The sequence below is a fragment of the Meriones unguiculatus genome, chromosome 9 (assembly GCF_030254825.1).
Source record: "Meriones unguiculatus strain TT.TT164.6M chromosome 9, Bangor_MerUng_6.1, whole genome shotgun sequence".
Classification (NCBI taxonomy): Eukaryota; Metazoa; Chordata; class Mammalia; order Rodentia; family Muridae; genus Meriones; species Meriones unguiculatus.
This window is the reverse complement of record NC_083357.1, coordinates 80,613,059-80,626,731: the sequence shown is the minus strand read 5'-3', so window position 1 is coordinate 80,626,731 and position 13,673 is coordinate 80,613,059. Positions and strand designations below refer to the sequence as shown.

Here is a 13,673-nt window from a genome sequence, read left to right as displayed (position 1 = left end):
AAATGATCTTATGAGTCTTTGGGGTAGGCTCCTCATTCCTTAGTGACCACTGGAAACTCACAGGAATACCATAGTACTAGAGAAATTCCTTTCAAAGATCTTACCTTGTTACTATTTCTAACTTGTATAAAGCACTTTAGAATGTGACTCACACTTCCAAAGCTTCAGCTGAAAGTTTAGTTAAGGAATAAACGGTGCTCATATTCCTAAAACAGTTTCAAAATATAAAACTAATTTCTCAGAGGGTGAAACTTTGTGCAAATTGAGTCACAGCTTAGAGCACTGACCTGGTGACTACTCTGTGCTCAAGAAATTAGCTCCAATCTGAGATATAAATTTCTTATTAACGTAAAATGTTTTAGTCGAATAAAACTCATTGGAGAAAATTAAGCTTTCTATTATAGTAATCCTGTTATGGAAAGAAATGTAGCCCTGCAATAGAAGAAAGTTTAAACATTGACAGTTGCTGTTATTTGAAAATGTGTAAAATAAACTTTAAAAATGCAGGCTGCTTAACTGTTTACGGGGGAGGGATTCTGAACTGGAAATGGTGTGCACACAGGGTCAAAGGTGTGAACAATTTTCAGTTAACTACTCCCTACCCCCGCGTCTTGCTGCTGGCCATCTAGCATGCCCTTAGGCAAAGGTCTCAGGACAGCACCACCAAGAGCTTTCAAGTGAAGTCCCCTTAACTCTAAAAGTCTCCTACCTGAATTATGGACATCCGAGTGGCAGGGGTCTCGCTCGAATTAGTCCCTTGTCCCGTGAAGCTGGTGTGGCAGCCTGCGTGCCCCTGCGGGACAGTCAGGTTGTTGGAGGCTGGCTTAAGATACATCACCTCTGACCTGGGCGAGCTGAGGGGCAGGCGGGTTTGGTAGTCGAAGTACATAGGGGAGGTGGCCAGGGAGGGACTGCTCACCACGTTCATGACGTTCATGGCGTTCCTCTCTTCCACCTCACTCTGCACCAGCATGATATCGTTTTTGTTGATTTTCTTCTTCTTGCCCTTCCCCCCGCCTAGCTGCGGGTGGCTGTACTCAGCGATGCGGCAGTTGTAAGTGCGAATCTCCTTGTTTTCCCGCTTACACTTAACAGCGATGGTGACCATGGCCGCTAGGAGGATGATGGAAATCGTGCTCAGAGTCACTATGAGAGGCAGCGACATGTCCCAGTGGTGTCGCTCGCCATTCACTCTCGGCACCCCCTCGGGCAGGGAGCCGCTCACCGAGCGAATGATGAGTTTGGCCACGGCGGACAGGGTGGGCTTGCCGTGGTCGGTCACTTTCACCACCAGCTCCACCACGGGGGTCACGTCTTCCCAGAAGGGGTGCAGGGTGCGGATCTCGCCGCTGGACGGGTCAATCTCGAACAGGTGGTCGTCGTTGCCATCCACGATCTCATAGGTTAGGCGCCCGCTCTCCCCGAAGTCGCTGTCCAGGGCGCGCACGGTGCTGACCAGGTAGCCCAGGCCAGCGTTGCGGGGGACCTGCAGCTCAGCCGTGTCGTTCTGTAGCGTGGGGAGCACTATCACGGGAGCGTTGTCGTTCACGTCTAACACCGTCACCCTCACCGTGGCGTTGCTCTCCAAGTGCGCTGGCGCCCCCGAGTCTTTCGCCAGCACCTTGAACTCAAAAGCCTTCGTTTGCTCATAGTTAAAGGAGCGCAGGGCATAGATGGCCCCGTTAGTGGGGTTCACGGATACGTAGGTGTAGATGGACACGTCGCCTATGTGCGAGGGGAGAATGGAGTATGACACTGTCCCGTTTTGACCCAGGTCGGGATCCTGGGCTAGCACTGAACCCAGGTATTCTCCTGGGATGTTGTTTTCATGAACCTGCAGCACGTACAGCCCTTTGGTGAAGCGGGGCGGGTTGTCATTCTCATCCAGAATCTTGACGGCGAACGACTTGGTGGAGTTGAGCGGAGGGGAGCCCCCGTCCCGGGCCACGATTGTCACGTTGTACTCGTCCTGGGTCTCGCGGTCCAGCGGACGGTCGGTCACCACGGTGTAGAAGTTGTCGTAGTTCTCCTCGAGCTTAAAGGGGACGGAGCCAGGCCCCCCGAGGCCACCTCCAGTGCCCCCTCCACCTAGAACCCTACACTGAAGCTGCCCGTTCTTGCCCGAGTCTCTGTCGGTGACCCGAACCAGGGCGATGACGGTGCCAGGCGGGGCGGCCTCGCTCAGCGCCCCCTGGCGCACGGAGACGAAACCAATGGACGGCGCGTTGTCGTTGCGGTCGATGAGCTTCACCGTGACCTTGCAGTGGGCCGGGATCGGGTTAGGACCCAGGTCTCTGGCCTGCACGTCGATCTCCAGCATGCCATTCTCCTCATAGTCCAGGTTGCCCTTAACGCGGATCAGGCCGGTTTTGGGATCGATCGAGAAGAGCTCCCGCACGCGGTCGGGCACGTAGCTGCTGAAGGAGTAGAGCACTTCCCCGTTGGGCCCCTCGTCAGCGTCGGTGGCGTTCAGATCGATGACCACGGTGCCCAGCGGCGCGTTCTCGGGCAGCTCCACCAAGTAGGATGGAGCCTCGAAGACGGGGCTGTTGTCGTTGGAATCGATCACCTTCACGTTGATCTGCACGGTGGCGGAGCGCGGAGGCTCGCCGCCATCCAGGGCGGTCAGCACCAGAGTGTGGTGGTTCTGCAGCTCGCGGTCCAGCGCCTTTTGGATGACCAGCTCTGGGAACTTGGTGCCGTCGCCGCGGGACTTGACGTCCAGGGCGAAGAGGCCGTGGTCGTCGCGGGTAAGCAGGTAGGTGCGGAGCCCGTTCTCGCCGGCGTCCGGGTCGTGTGCGCTCGTGAGGGGAAAGCGGGTGCCCGGCGCCGCGTTCTCGGAGATGTCCATCTCGATCTGATCCGAGGGGAAAGAGGGAGCGTTGTCGTTGATGTCCTGGATCTCCACCTTGATCATGCAGATCTCCTTGTCGTTCGCGAACACCTCCAGCGACAGCTGGCACTTGGCGTTGTGGCGGCACAGGGACTCGCGATCGATGCGCTGCTTGGTGTAGAGCAGCCCGCTGTCCGCGTCCACGTCCAGCAGGTGCGGGGCGGAGTTCTCCAGCACTCGGTAGCTGCCGGACTTGCCTCTCCCGCCGCCGCCGCGCTCCGCCGGCGGAAGCCCGGGCTGCAGTCGGGCATCCTTACCAATGTTGCCGATCACCGTGCCAGCCCCCTGTTCCTCTGGCACCGAGTAGTTGAGGTTTTTGAGTGTCAGGGCAGGGGCCCACAGAAGAAAGCAGCAACAGATGGAGAGGTACATCCCAGACCGGTGGGGTGGGAACAGGAGCAGCCGGACTGGAGGTGCTGGCCAGTGGGTGCGCGCCAGGCTGGAACCGGGGCGGAGCGTGAGAGCTCAGAGCGAGCCACAAGTCTGTCCAGTCCTTCCTCCTCTCCGCACCCGGGCTGCGGCACCGGCAGTCTCTCCTTATTCCGCTCAAGTTGCCCGAACCTGTTGATCTACAGCATTCGCACCGGGAGGGAGGTGGGGGGGGGGAGCAGCGGAGCTGCAGCAGCTCGGAGCCAGGCGGCGACTCCCTGCGGCTGAGGGCGAGCCCAGGGCTTTGTCTCTCCCGCCTGGACTTCGGGAGGCTCAAACTTGCGTGATGACGCCGGCGATAGGAAGGAAATCGAGTCTGGGAGAGATGATAATGAGCTGAAGAATTCGTGGGTTTTCCTCGCTCCCGCCAGGCGCAGTAAAATCCACTCCCTCCGGCAGGCTACAGGAACACTCTTCAGATCGGGTGGGGGGAGGGCTTTGGGAGGTGTGTCTCCAGGCAGATCAGAAAGTGGAATCCTTAGTTACTCGTATTCGGCGACGAAATTGACGGGAATGAGCTGGGACGAAGAAAGAGTCACGGATGCGTATGCATATCTGAGGCTTCGCTTCCCCGGCGCACGGAGAAATGTCTGCTGGTTGTGCAGGATGGTCTGCCAGTGTTTGCTGCATTTAAAGATCTAATCTTGCATTGCTGGCTTAGGCAGCGGCGGCAGCGGACTGCATCTCCGAGCCAAGTCCTCTCTCTCTCTCTCTCTCTCTCTCTCTCTCTCTCTCTCCCTCTCCCTCTTTCCCCTTCTCTCCTTTCCGAGCAGCGAAAGGGAGGGGAAGAAATGCAGCGGAAAAAAAAAAACCCACAAAAAAAAAAAAAAAAAAAACTAGTGTCCCGATTTGTAGTTTCCTCCCCCTGCCAAGCTCCTCCCTCTCTTCCTCGGAAAAGGCTCTCCCCCCAAAATCAAGAAAGCCACAGCCTGATCAGCATTTGCGCTGAGAGCCCATTGGGAGGAGAAAATATAGAGATCTATCTCCGCCTCTGTTCGTAGAACACTCTGGTGTCTCTACGCCAAGCCGGGAGCCGCCACTACCATCCCATCCTCTTCCTGCAAGCAAGGACTTCTCTCCATGCAGTTTAATCCCAGTTCCCTTCTCTTGCCAGGCGAAAGGAAATCAACAGGCAACTCATGGTTAGATGTGCAGATCTGAAGGGGGAGGGGAGGGCAGGGCAGAATAGAAAGGGGAGGGGGAGGCTACCCTCCCAGTCCTATCACACACACTCGCCCTGTCTCTCCCTAGAAGGGAAACAGTCTCTGCATTCACAGGGCTGGGCTGTCAAGTGGCTCTTTTCTTTCTATTCAGCATCTCCTTCCAGCGGCCCAGCCTACCAGTCCTTTTCTTCTAGAGAGGAAACCCTGGAGAGGAGCAAGAGTGGTGAATCTTTTTAAAGAGAATAAAGTGCAGGCTTCTTCTCTCTTCTGATGATTATTATTTTAAATTGGAGGAGTAGGGTAGGGTGGAACGCATCAAGGCTTGGCGTGATGCATTCTGCAGTCTGGCTCTCACGGTCTCTGGTCGACTTGGGGAGGGCAGAGGGCGAGGAGCTGCGGCCACCGCGGTACTGCCCGGGCGCCCACCCGGTGGAAACTACCTCCACCTCCAAGGGGAGGTTAGGCTCGGGCTGCTCTACACATTACGCCTCCTTCTCCAGGCGCCTTCGGCGTACGGGAATGACACATCCAGAAATGCAGGTGTTCTGATCCGCCGGATGAGTCAGAAGCAGCGGAACGAATCGTATTCGCTCTCCCTTCGCGGTCCTCCCTTCACAGACATTAGTTGCGGCTTCTCCCTAACGCTTTCTCTGACTCACTCAAAAGGAAAAAAAAAAAATTAAAAAAGCTGGATTCACGTTGGGGTGGGGTGGGGGGGACGCAGAAAACGAGAAAAAGAGAGCGGGGGAGAAAGGCGAAGCCGAAACCAGCAGCACTTTTTACTCTACCTCTTCCGGCCGGAGTCCGAGGCTCTCTGCAAAACAAGGCGTCTGCTTTGCCACCGATTTTTATTTGTTTGTTTGTTTTTAAACCTGTCCACTTGGTTAGGCGCAAGATGCCCCCAGATCTCTCAGTCTTAGGGGAGGGGGCACGCTTCCAGGAACGGTTCACAGCTTAGCACAGGATCCTAGTTCAAGATTTTTTTTTTCCTCCCAGGGATCTCTATTCACAAAGTCCAGCATCGGTGTGCATAGCTAATTGTGCAGTCTGTTGCGGAGGGATGCTGCTTTTTTTTTTTTTTTATTCCTCCTTTTTAATTTTGTATTTTTTTTTTCCTGTCACGGGTGATTCTCTTTCAGTCTGGTGCGCTGCCTGTCAGGATCACCCCAGAGCCTGGGAAAGACGTGTAGGTTTCAAACCGAATAAATCCACCTAGGCCGGCCGAGGAGCGGAGGGAAGGGAAGGCTGCAAATTCGATTCAACAGTTGGAGCAGTGTCTCCGGGCCGGCCCTCCTCTGCTGCGGCAGCCGCCGGGGCTCGCGGTCCCGATGCTCTCCCCAGCGCCTCTCGCTGACTGACTCTATTCACCTCACGCCGCCGCTTAAACATTGAGACGGATTCCCCGCCAGCCAATCGACGCGCGGAGCCAGGCCCCGCCCCCTCGGCCCACGCCCAATGGGAGGCGGGAAGAGGGCAGGCGTGGGCGGGGCCGGCAGCCCGGGCGCTTTAGAGTCGTGGACCGGCCCGGGTCGGGGGCTGGAGCTCCGGGGGGCCCTGCCGAGCCCGCGCTAGGTCTCCGCGACGGCGCCCCGGGCCCGCACCGCCGCTAGCTCCTCGGCCGCCGGCCTCCGGAGAGGAAAAAAGTTTCACAGTCGCTGGCTTTTACACGGGGATCGGATCCGCAGCCAGCCAGCCGTGGGGAATCCCTGCATACTTTGCAGAGAGAGACAGAGAGAGAGAGGGGCGCAGCTGCGGTCTTCCCGACGCGTGGCCGCGCGCACAGCAGCACACCTCGTCCACACACGCACACGCATGCACAAACACAGAGTCCAAGGGAGTTGCAGATTTTCTGACTAACCCCCCCTCTCCCCCGCACTCGTCTGAAGGAGGTGAGGAGTGTGTGTGTGTGTGTGTGTGTGTGTGTGTGTGTGTGTGTGTGTGTGCGTGTGTGTGTGCACGCGTTTTCGCACCGTGCGGTGAACGTTCCAGTGAGTGCGGGTTTAAGTCCAGTGTTGGGGAGCCAACTGTGCCAGCTAGCTCTGGAGCAAACACGCCTCGAGCAACAGCAATCAATATGTAACTTTCCTCATCCAGGGAGAAATCCCGGCTGTCCCCAGGCACCCATGCAAGGAAAGTCACTTGATTATGAAAGTGTTTCAGAAGAAAAGCAGACGCCGGTGCAGAGAGAGGCAGTGTCTCCAAGGAGGGGGTAAAAATGCCTCTCTTAAGTCGTGTTTTGTAGCTTCATGAAACTGAAATCTGGTTGAACAATATTTAGAGTTCTACCTTTTCCATCTCCTATTACAGGTCACAAGGTAACATGAGGACCCTCAACACCCCAAAGCTTTGCTGTCTCGTTCACCTTACTAAAGTTCCAAATAACAATTGGTATTGTTTCAAACCAAAGACCTCTGATAATATTTTCAAAGTCTCTTATATGTAGAAGCTGAACTGTTAGGCAAGAACTTATATCAGTAGGAGATTAAAGATGCCTGTTTTATAACTATAATCTAATCTATCAATCTGTTCGTCTATCTATCTCTGTCATCTATCTCCCACCTCCATCCCTGCTCTAAATTCTGCATCTTCTCCCGCTTCAAAACTTGCTTTTGCCCAAACTACCTTCACAACCCAAACATCAACAAGTCACTGTAAGGTTTGCTTTTGATCTAGCAGTTCTGGAGAAGAGTTAAAAGAGAAAAAAAGAAACTGGTGGACTGAAATAGAGAAGGTGAGTCTTTTTATTGCTAGAGTATTGATTGTAATTCATAAATACTGAAGTTAAGTTGCCATTTATAAATTGTGGATGACTAACATACAAATCTGTAACATGAATCATTCAGAATTTCAAAGAAAATCAAATCCAAACCAATTACAAGAAAATTCTGAATATTGTTAGGGGGATAATTGCTTAAAGATTTCAGTAAAGGAGCTATTAATTTCCCAGAGCTTCAAGGAGATAACCTATAGTCTGATTTTGTAGTCTGGTCTCTTTCCAAATTTACCACTCCCTTGAGAGACCAACAGCTCAAAAATTCAAAGAGGAGCTCTTTTTAGTCAGACTTTAAAATTCTGAAATGTTCCTGTCTTGTCTTTTCTAAATAGGTTATTTCGCATATATGTTTTAATAAACAGGGGACTCAGCCTTGTCAAAATCTAGGCTGCTTTCTTAGGTGTTCTTTAACCACATAGCCTTGTAGAGTCAGAGGTTTATGTCTCTGGGGTTAGCAATGTTGGTCCAACACACATAGTTGGGAAACTGAGGCTTGTAATTGTTATGAACAGACACTACTGCCTAAAAGAGCAGTGATCACATATTCATCTATCAATCTTTATTTTTCACTTCTCTCTCTCTTCACTCTGCCCTAGTTCTAAGGATAAACACCCAGAGCCATGCAAAGCTAGGCAAGAGCTGAAACTCCTAGAAATGTCTTCAGAAACATTGTAAATTACACTTTTAAATGACCCTTTAAAAGTTATTTTTAATTGCCTCATGATGAGATATCTTTGAGTTTCACCATAACACAAAAGCAAAACATAAAAAGAATTTCAAGGTAGGTTACTATGGTGCATTGACATTATGGGCTTAACATTCATCACAGTGCAATGAAGTAGAAGGGAGATTGGAAACACAATGCCTGACAAAGGACATGATGATGTGAAAAATACATCTCCAGGAGCACGCATTTTCTGAGAACCCCCTACAGAGTAATTATGCCACACCGCCCCCCAGTGTTTGCTGAAAGAACTGTGTGCAAATGGTTAATGACTTAGGGCATCTGCCAAGAACAAAGGACACACAGATATCTTTCTTTTATTCCATGTTCCTGTAGTATTGAACATGGATGTTGAGTACTGACATGTATCCTAAGTAACTAATTTTATACTTATTATCTCTACGTTTCTAAAATATGAAATGGACCTGACTGATATCTCAGTTCCGATTGCTTGGCTTGTTTTCAATCAGTTGTGATAATCATATTTAACAACAACAACAAAAACCCTTTAATGGTTTTTAAAGTCTTTTTCTTCTTGTGTTCTTTTTAACTATCTTTAAAATATTGAGCTTTATTAGAATAAAAAAAAGATGATGTAAACATACTAGGCAGTTCAAAAATATTACTGGTTTTAAAGCATGGCAGGCTGTGTCATATATGTCATCATGCTAAGGAGTTTAGAAGACTATCATGTGCATGTACTAAAGCAATGTTAGATTTTTTAAGAACAGCTTGCTTGATAATCATTATTTGTAATTCATATTCAACTCGAAGCCAACATTTCACCCTTCTCTTTTTAAATGCACATATGCTGACCATCTCAAGATCATGTGTGCTCACTTTGAATCTGTGTGGGACCTATTCACTGAGAACATGTATTGTAAAAGTCGTAACATATGATTAATTAATAAAAACAAGGCGTGTAAGTTGATTTTAGAGATAAATTGATCAGTGTGTTGGAATTACTTCAATAAGAAATATTGTAGGTTAATTTTACAGGATATCTGAGCATATACTGCTATGTCAGTCTCATAACTCACTACACAGTATTAAGAAAAAAATTAAAATAGGACTTCATGGAATTTTATATAATTTATTCAATTTTGGCTCAGAGACATTCTTTATGAATGTGTAATTATGTGTTATAGATATCGTTTCAAGACTTTATTCTTGAAGCCAGAACCACTGTTCATGCAGTCTCCTGTAATTTACCCTGCTTTGCTATAATCATCAATTTAAAAGTATAAAGCTTATTTTTTAAAAAGCTGCTGTTTTCTGTATAGTCACTATGAACATGAATTTTAAAAATGATATTTTTTTAATTCTGTCTATCATTTTACTATCTGGCTTCATACATTAATTTTTTATGAAACATTTCAAACTAAATTTAATAGCAGGAAGTTTAGGTATTAGAATATCAAACCATACCAAATTTAAATTCTCAAAAGAATGAAGTATTGTGTTTATATCTAAGTGCCTCTCGTCTTTTAAAGATACATGTGGCTCCCATTTTATATTATTGCTGAATGTTTGCTGACTCTTAATCCAAGAGTATCTAAAAAATGGTGAAATCTAAACTGTTTCTGCTTGATGATGAATATAAATTGGTTGAGTAATATAAATTAACTGTAAATTTTATAGCATAGGAAGAATACTTTATAATTTAAATATTAAAAAAATCTGTCATACAAAATGAATTCTAAAAGTAAAAAGATTATATTAAAATAGTAATGGAAATTAAATGTAATGCTTGTCTGCTTTTAAGGAATATTATGAAATGCAACCATTAAGAAATAATGCTATATAGTATTTCTTTTATTGTATGTTAAGACATGAAAACATATACAGATGTATGTTCTTTCCTCAGCATAGTGTATTAACAATGGAGCTACAGGGTGAACTCAACAAGGACGTGCAAACTGAACCTGTAAGGAATTAATTCACAACTTACACAATGAATCGAGTAGACTTAAAAATCTGTGTATTTTCAATAAATTTAAAATTTTGTAAGTCAGAAGAAAATACTGATAAATTAATAACCAATGATCAATGGAAGAACTCCAACCCATCTTAGGGAAAATATGCTGAATTATAGAGAATAATTTAAAATTTAAAGATGAAATCTCTCTTTTTTGATTAAATGTTATTGACTATGAAATTGGTGTGTGTGTGTGTGTGTGTGTGATTGTGCATGTGAGTGGATGTGAGTGTGAATGTATGGAGATGTAAGTTGATAAACTAAGCCACCCTTTAAAATGCCTGTTACTATGTTAGTATGTTTGATGCAGAGCAATCCCAAAACGTTACTCCATATTAAATACATCAATGTATATTAAAAGGGAAATTGGGTTAAATTGTCTACATTAGCATACAGTACCATTACCATCATCTTAGCAAACTCCAAATGCCATAGTTAGGTCTTTTTCTGTCTTGCCAGCCAAAAAAGCACAAAATGAAATAAATTTCATAATCTCAAATCTCTTGCCCCCTAAGAAGTTACATACTAGCTCCCCCTTGTGGTCACTTTGACAGACATTCGGGTATTTAGAAAATTTACTGCATAGGAAAATTAGATTTGTTTAGTACTTCTGTATTGAGTTTTGAAATTCAGAGCTTATGAGTGAAATTTATAGATGTTAATTTATAGAGGTGGCTGCTAGATCACTAAATTAGTTGACACTGGGAAAAAAAAAGATGATATTAGGATTTCACGCATTGTGCAGCAATCTCATTATTTTTGAAGAGTTACGCATGTTAGGCACTGCTGACTGAGGCTGGGAAATGAGCCCTTGGAGGGGACCGGGAAGTTCATTTCAGTAGGTGGCAGTCTTTCCTCAGAGTCAGTTTTACAGTGGTGACCTGAAAAGATGTTTCAAACTGCTGTGTCACAGGAGGTCCCGCCTTTCAGGTGAGGCGGACTCCAGATGCTTATGATCAGTAATGGTTCTAGGAGTTCCCGCATCTGTAGCCATTATTCCAAGATATTTAACCTGCTTGTTATATAGCTATCACACTGAGATCAATGAGAGCAGTATGCTGGAAGGAGCTGAGCTCTCAGGAAAACAAATAAGTGTCCTACAAATCCTCTGCATTTTAATTATCATTCTAATCATTAACCTTTGCAAGTTTCTGTGACAAGGTCCTACTTGGGTAATTATGGCCTCCTTATGTAAATTCCTCCTTCAGTGAGCTATGCATATTATTTCTTCTCATCTTTAAATTCGAGTGCTGTCAAACAGCTATTGTCTGTTACTCTGGACATAGCATACTTTTTGCTTTACATAAAGCCTCCTTCCTGCTCAGAAACAAGTCTATTGTCAGGAAAATACTCTCTGGGTTTTTCTGAGTGATATTTTTGAAATCATGTTAAATAGAAAGAAATCAATGAAATGAAACACCATTAAAAATCACTGAGGTTGAATTGATTTTTTTTTTCTTTTTGGAGCTTCCGAACTACTGTATTTGAAGATTGTCCTATCTTTATGAATGAGAAAAGCTGAAATATTCAGGGAATAGGCCATGACCCAACTACAAATTACCCATACTGATAGAGATAGAATGACCTCTAATTTTATTAAGTACTGAAGGACTTAAGTCCAATTTTGGTTAAAAAAAAAAAAAAGAGTGACATATCTATATTTGTCACACAAAATGGTACTTAAAGCTTTATATGTCACAACTGTAGAAAAAGGATTAATCAAAAGAATTTGTAAACATATTGAAAAACGCTGTATCGGCAATTCTTCACAAAACAATACAGATTAAATTTAGAAATATGTGAGTCTAGGTGATCCATTTCCCCCTTCCTGAAGGTACAGTAATCAGAGAAGGTCATAAAAAGTGAAAGAGTGTAATATTTATTGCACAGCTTGGACATTTGAACAAATGTGAATTAGCAATCCTTTGAAAGCATATCAATAAGAGCAGTGGTAATTAATCACTTTATGACAAAGACCTGTTCAGGAATCCACAGATTGCTACGGAACTGTGTCCTAATAAATTTTGTCGAGATTTATAATTTAGATTATACAAATATTTTCTCAAAAACTGTGATAATCATCTATACTTAATGAGCATACTCATTAAATATAACCATTGCCATAGTTTTGAGAAATTATCTAGAACTTTCTATAAACTGGGCATGTTAGCTTTTGCCTATAATTCTGTCATTCCAGTGGCTGAGGCTGGAAGATTAGCATGACTTCTAGTGTTGGCTACCCAGTGAGATCCAGTCTCAAACAAATCGCTAGGTAGGTATGAAGGTGGGTAAGTAGGTAGGTAGGCAGGCAGATAGGTAGGTAGGTAAATAAATTAAATGAATTAATTAATAACATCTTTGCTCTACTAAAATCAAGGTCTTAAGAGAGGAAAATCTGGTTGAGGATGTCCCTCAGCCTAAGAATGGATAAAGAAACTGTGGTACAGCTACACAATAGAATACTATTCAGCTATTAAAAACAAGGACATCATGAAATTTACAGGCAAGTGAATGAATCTGGAAATGATCATCCTGAGCGAGGCAACCCAGACCCAGAAAGACAAGTGGATACTAGCCATATAATAAGTGGATATTAGCCATATAATACAGGATAACCAATACAGTACAATCTACAGACCTAAAGAAGCTAAATAACAAGGATCACTCCATGGAGGATGTTTAATTCTCATTCAGAAAAGCAAATAGATTAAACATCAGAAGTGGTTGAAAGAGCAGGAATGGAAACTACCACAGATATCCTCTGAAAAACTCCAAACACCAGGGGATAGAAGCATATGCTAAGACTCACATTCAAACTTTGGACAGAGCACAGGGAGTATTATGGGAGAGTGGGGTGGGGGAGAAGGAGACGGACAACATGGAGGAGACAGGAGCTCTACAAGAAGACCAACATAAACAACAAATCTAGGGGGTCCTGCAGAGAGTGATGCTCCAACCAAGGACCATGCAAGGTGATGACCTGGAACCCCTGTTCTGAGGTAGCTTATAGGCAACTTAGTCTCTATTTGAATCCCCTATTAAGGGGAGCAGAGGCTGTCTCTGACATGGAAATCTGTTGTCTGCTCTTTGATCACTCCCCCCTTTGCAGAATGGCCTTGCCAGTTCACAAAGAAAGAGGGTACAGAGAGTCCTGATGTGACAGGCCTGGGTCATTTGATAGGAGAGCAGGACTAGGAAGGATAGGGGGAGAAAAGAGAGGAAGGGTGGGACTGGGATGAGTTTCTCTCTTTTTTCTCAAAAAGAGAAAAAATTGTATAATGCATGTCACTACATGAAGCATCTATCAAAGAATTACAAATTCAATTTGTATGTTTTTTGTTTTTTTATATATATATTTAGGATCAGACACCTCGTCAGCAGTAGGAAATAGAATAGATTAGAAGCTATGTGAATAGGTGAATGAAATAAGAGCTTGCCTAGCACAAAGGCTTTTCACTTATTACTCAGAGGTAGTAGCTGCTGCAGCTTGTCTGTTGAGAGATAGAGATCTTTCCTCCTCACAGTGGAGAAAGAAGGATCTTACGTTTCCGTTTAGTTAGTGATGGAGGGCTCTGCTACCTAATGTGAATAGACAAGAGCAGCCGGAGAAGAGTATAATCAGTCATGAAAATTTAGAAGATTGTTTTATGTCTCAACATTTGAACAGATGTAAAGCAACACTATTCTAAAACGTGAAACTAGATTCTTTAGGC

General features: G+C 45.6%; 1 protein-coding gene and 1 long non-coding RNA gene across 7 annotated transcripts in view; one reads left to right on the top strand and one right to left on the bottom strand.

Moving 5' to 3' along the window:
* Positions 1-5,764, bottom strand: part of Pcdh17 (protocadherin 17) — a 103,600-nt gene extending 97,836 nt beyond the window's left edge. For 3 of the 5 annotated variants that reach the window (XM_060391493.1, XM_021662307.2, XM_060391494.1), the window contains exon 1: positions 710-5,764. In XM_060391493.1, coding sequence (XP_060247476.1) covers positions 710-3,265 — 2,556 coding nt within the window. In that variant the 5' untranslated portion in view covers positions 3,266-5,764. The remainder of the gene's footprint in view (positions 1-709) is intronic. The other 2 variants (XM_060391495.1, XM_060391496.1) reach the window with 1 other exon arrangement.
* Positions 5,748-13,673, top strand: part of LOC132656520 (uncharacterized) — a 28,026-nt gene continuing 20,100 nt past the window's right edge. For both annotated transcript variants that reach the window (XR_009594280.1, XR_009594279.1), the window contains exons 1-2: positions 5,748-6,374; positions 6,580-7,216. This is a non-coding gene — a long non-coding RNA (uncharacterized LOC132656520). The remainder of the gene's footprint in view (positions 6,375-6,579; positions 7,217-13,673) is intronic.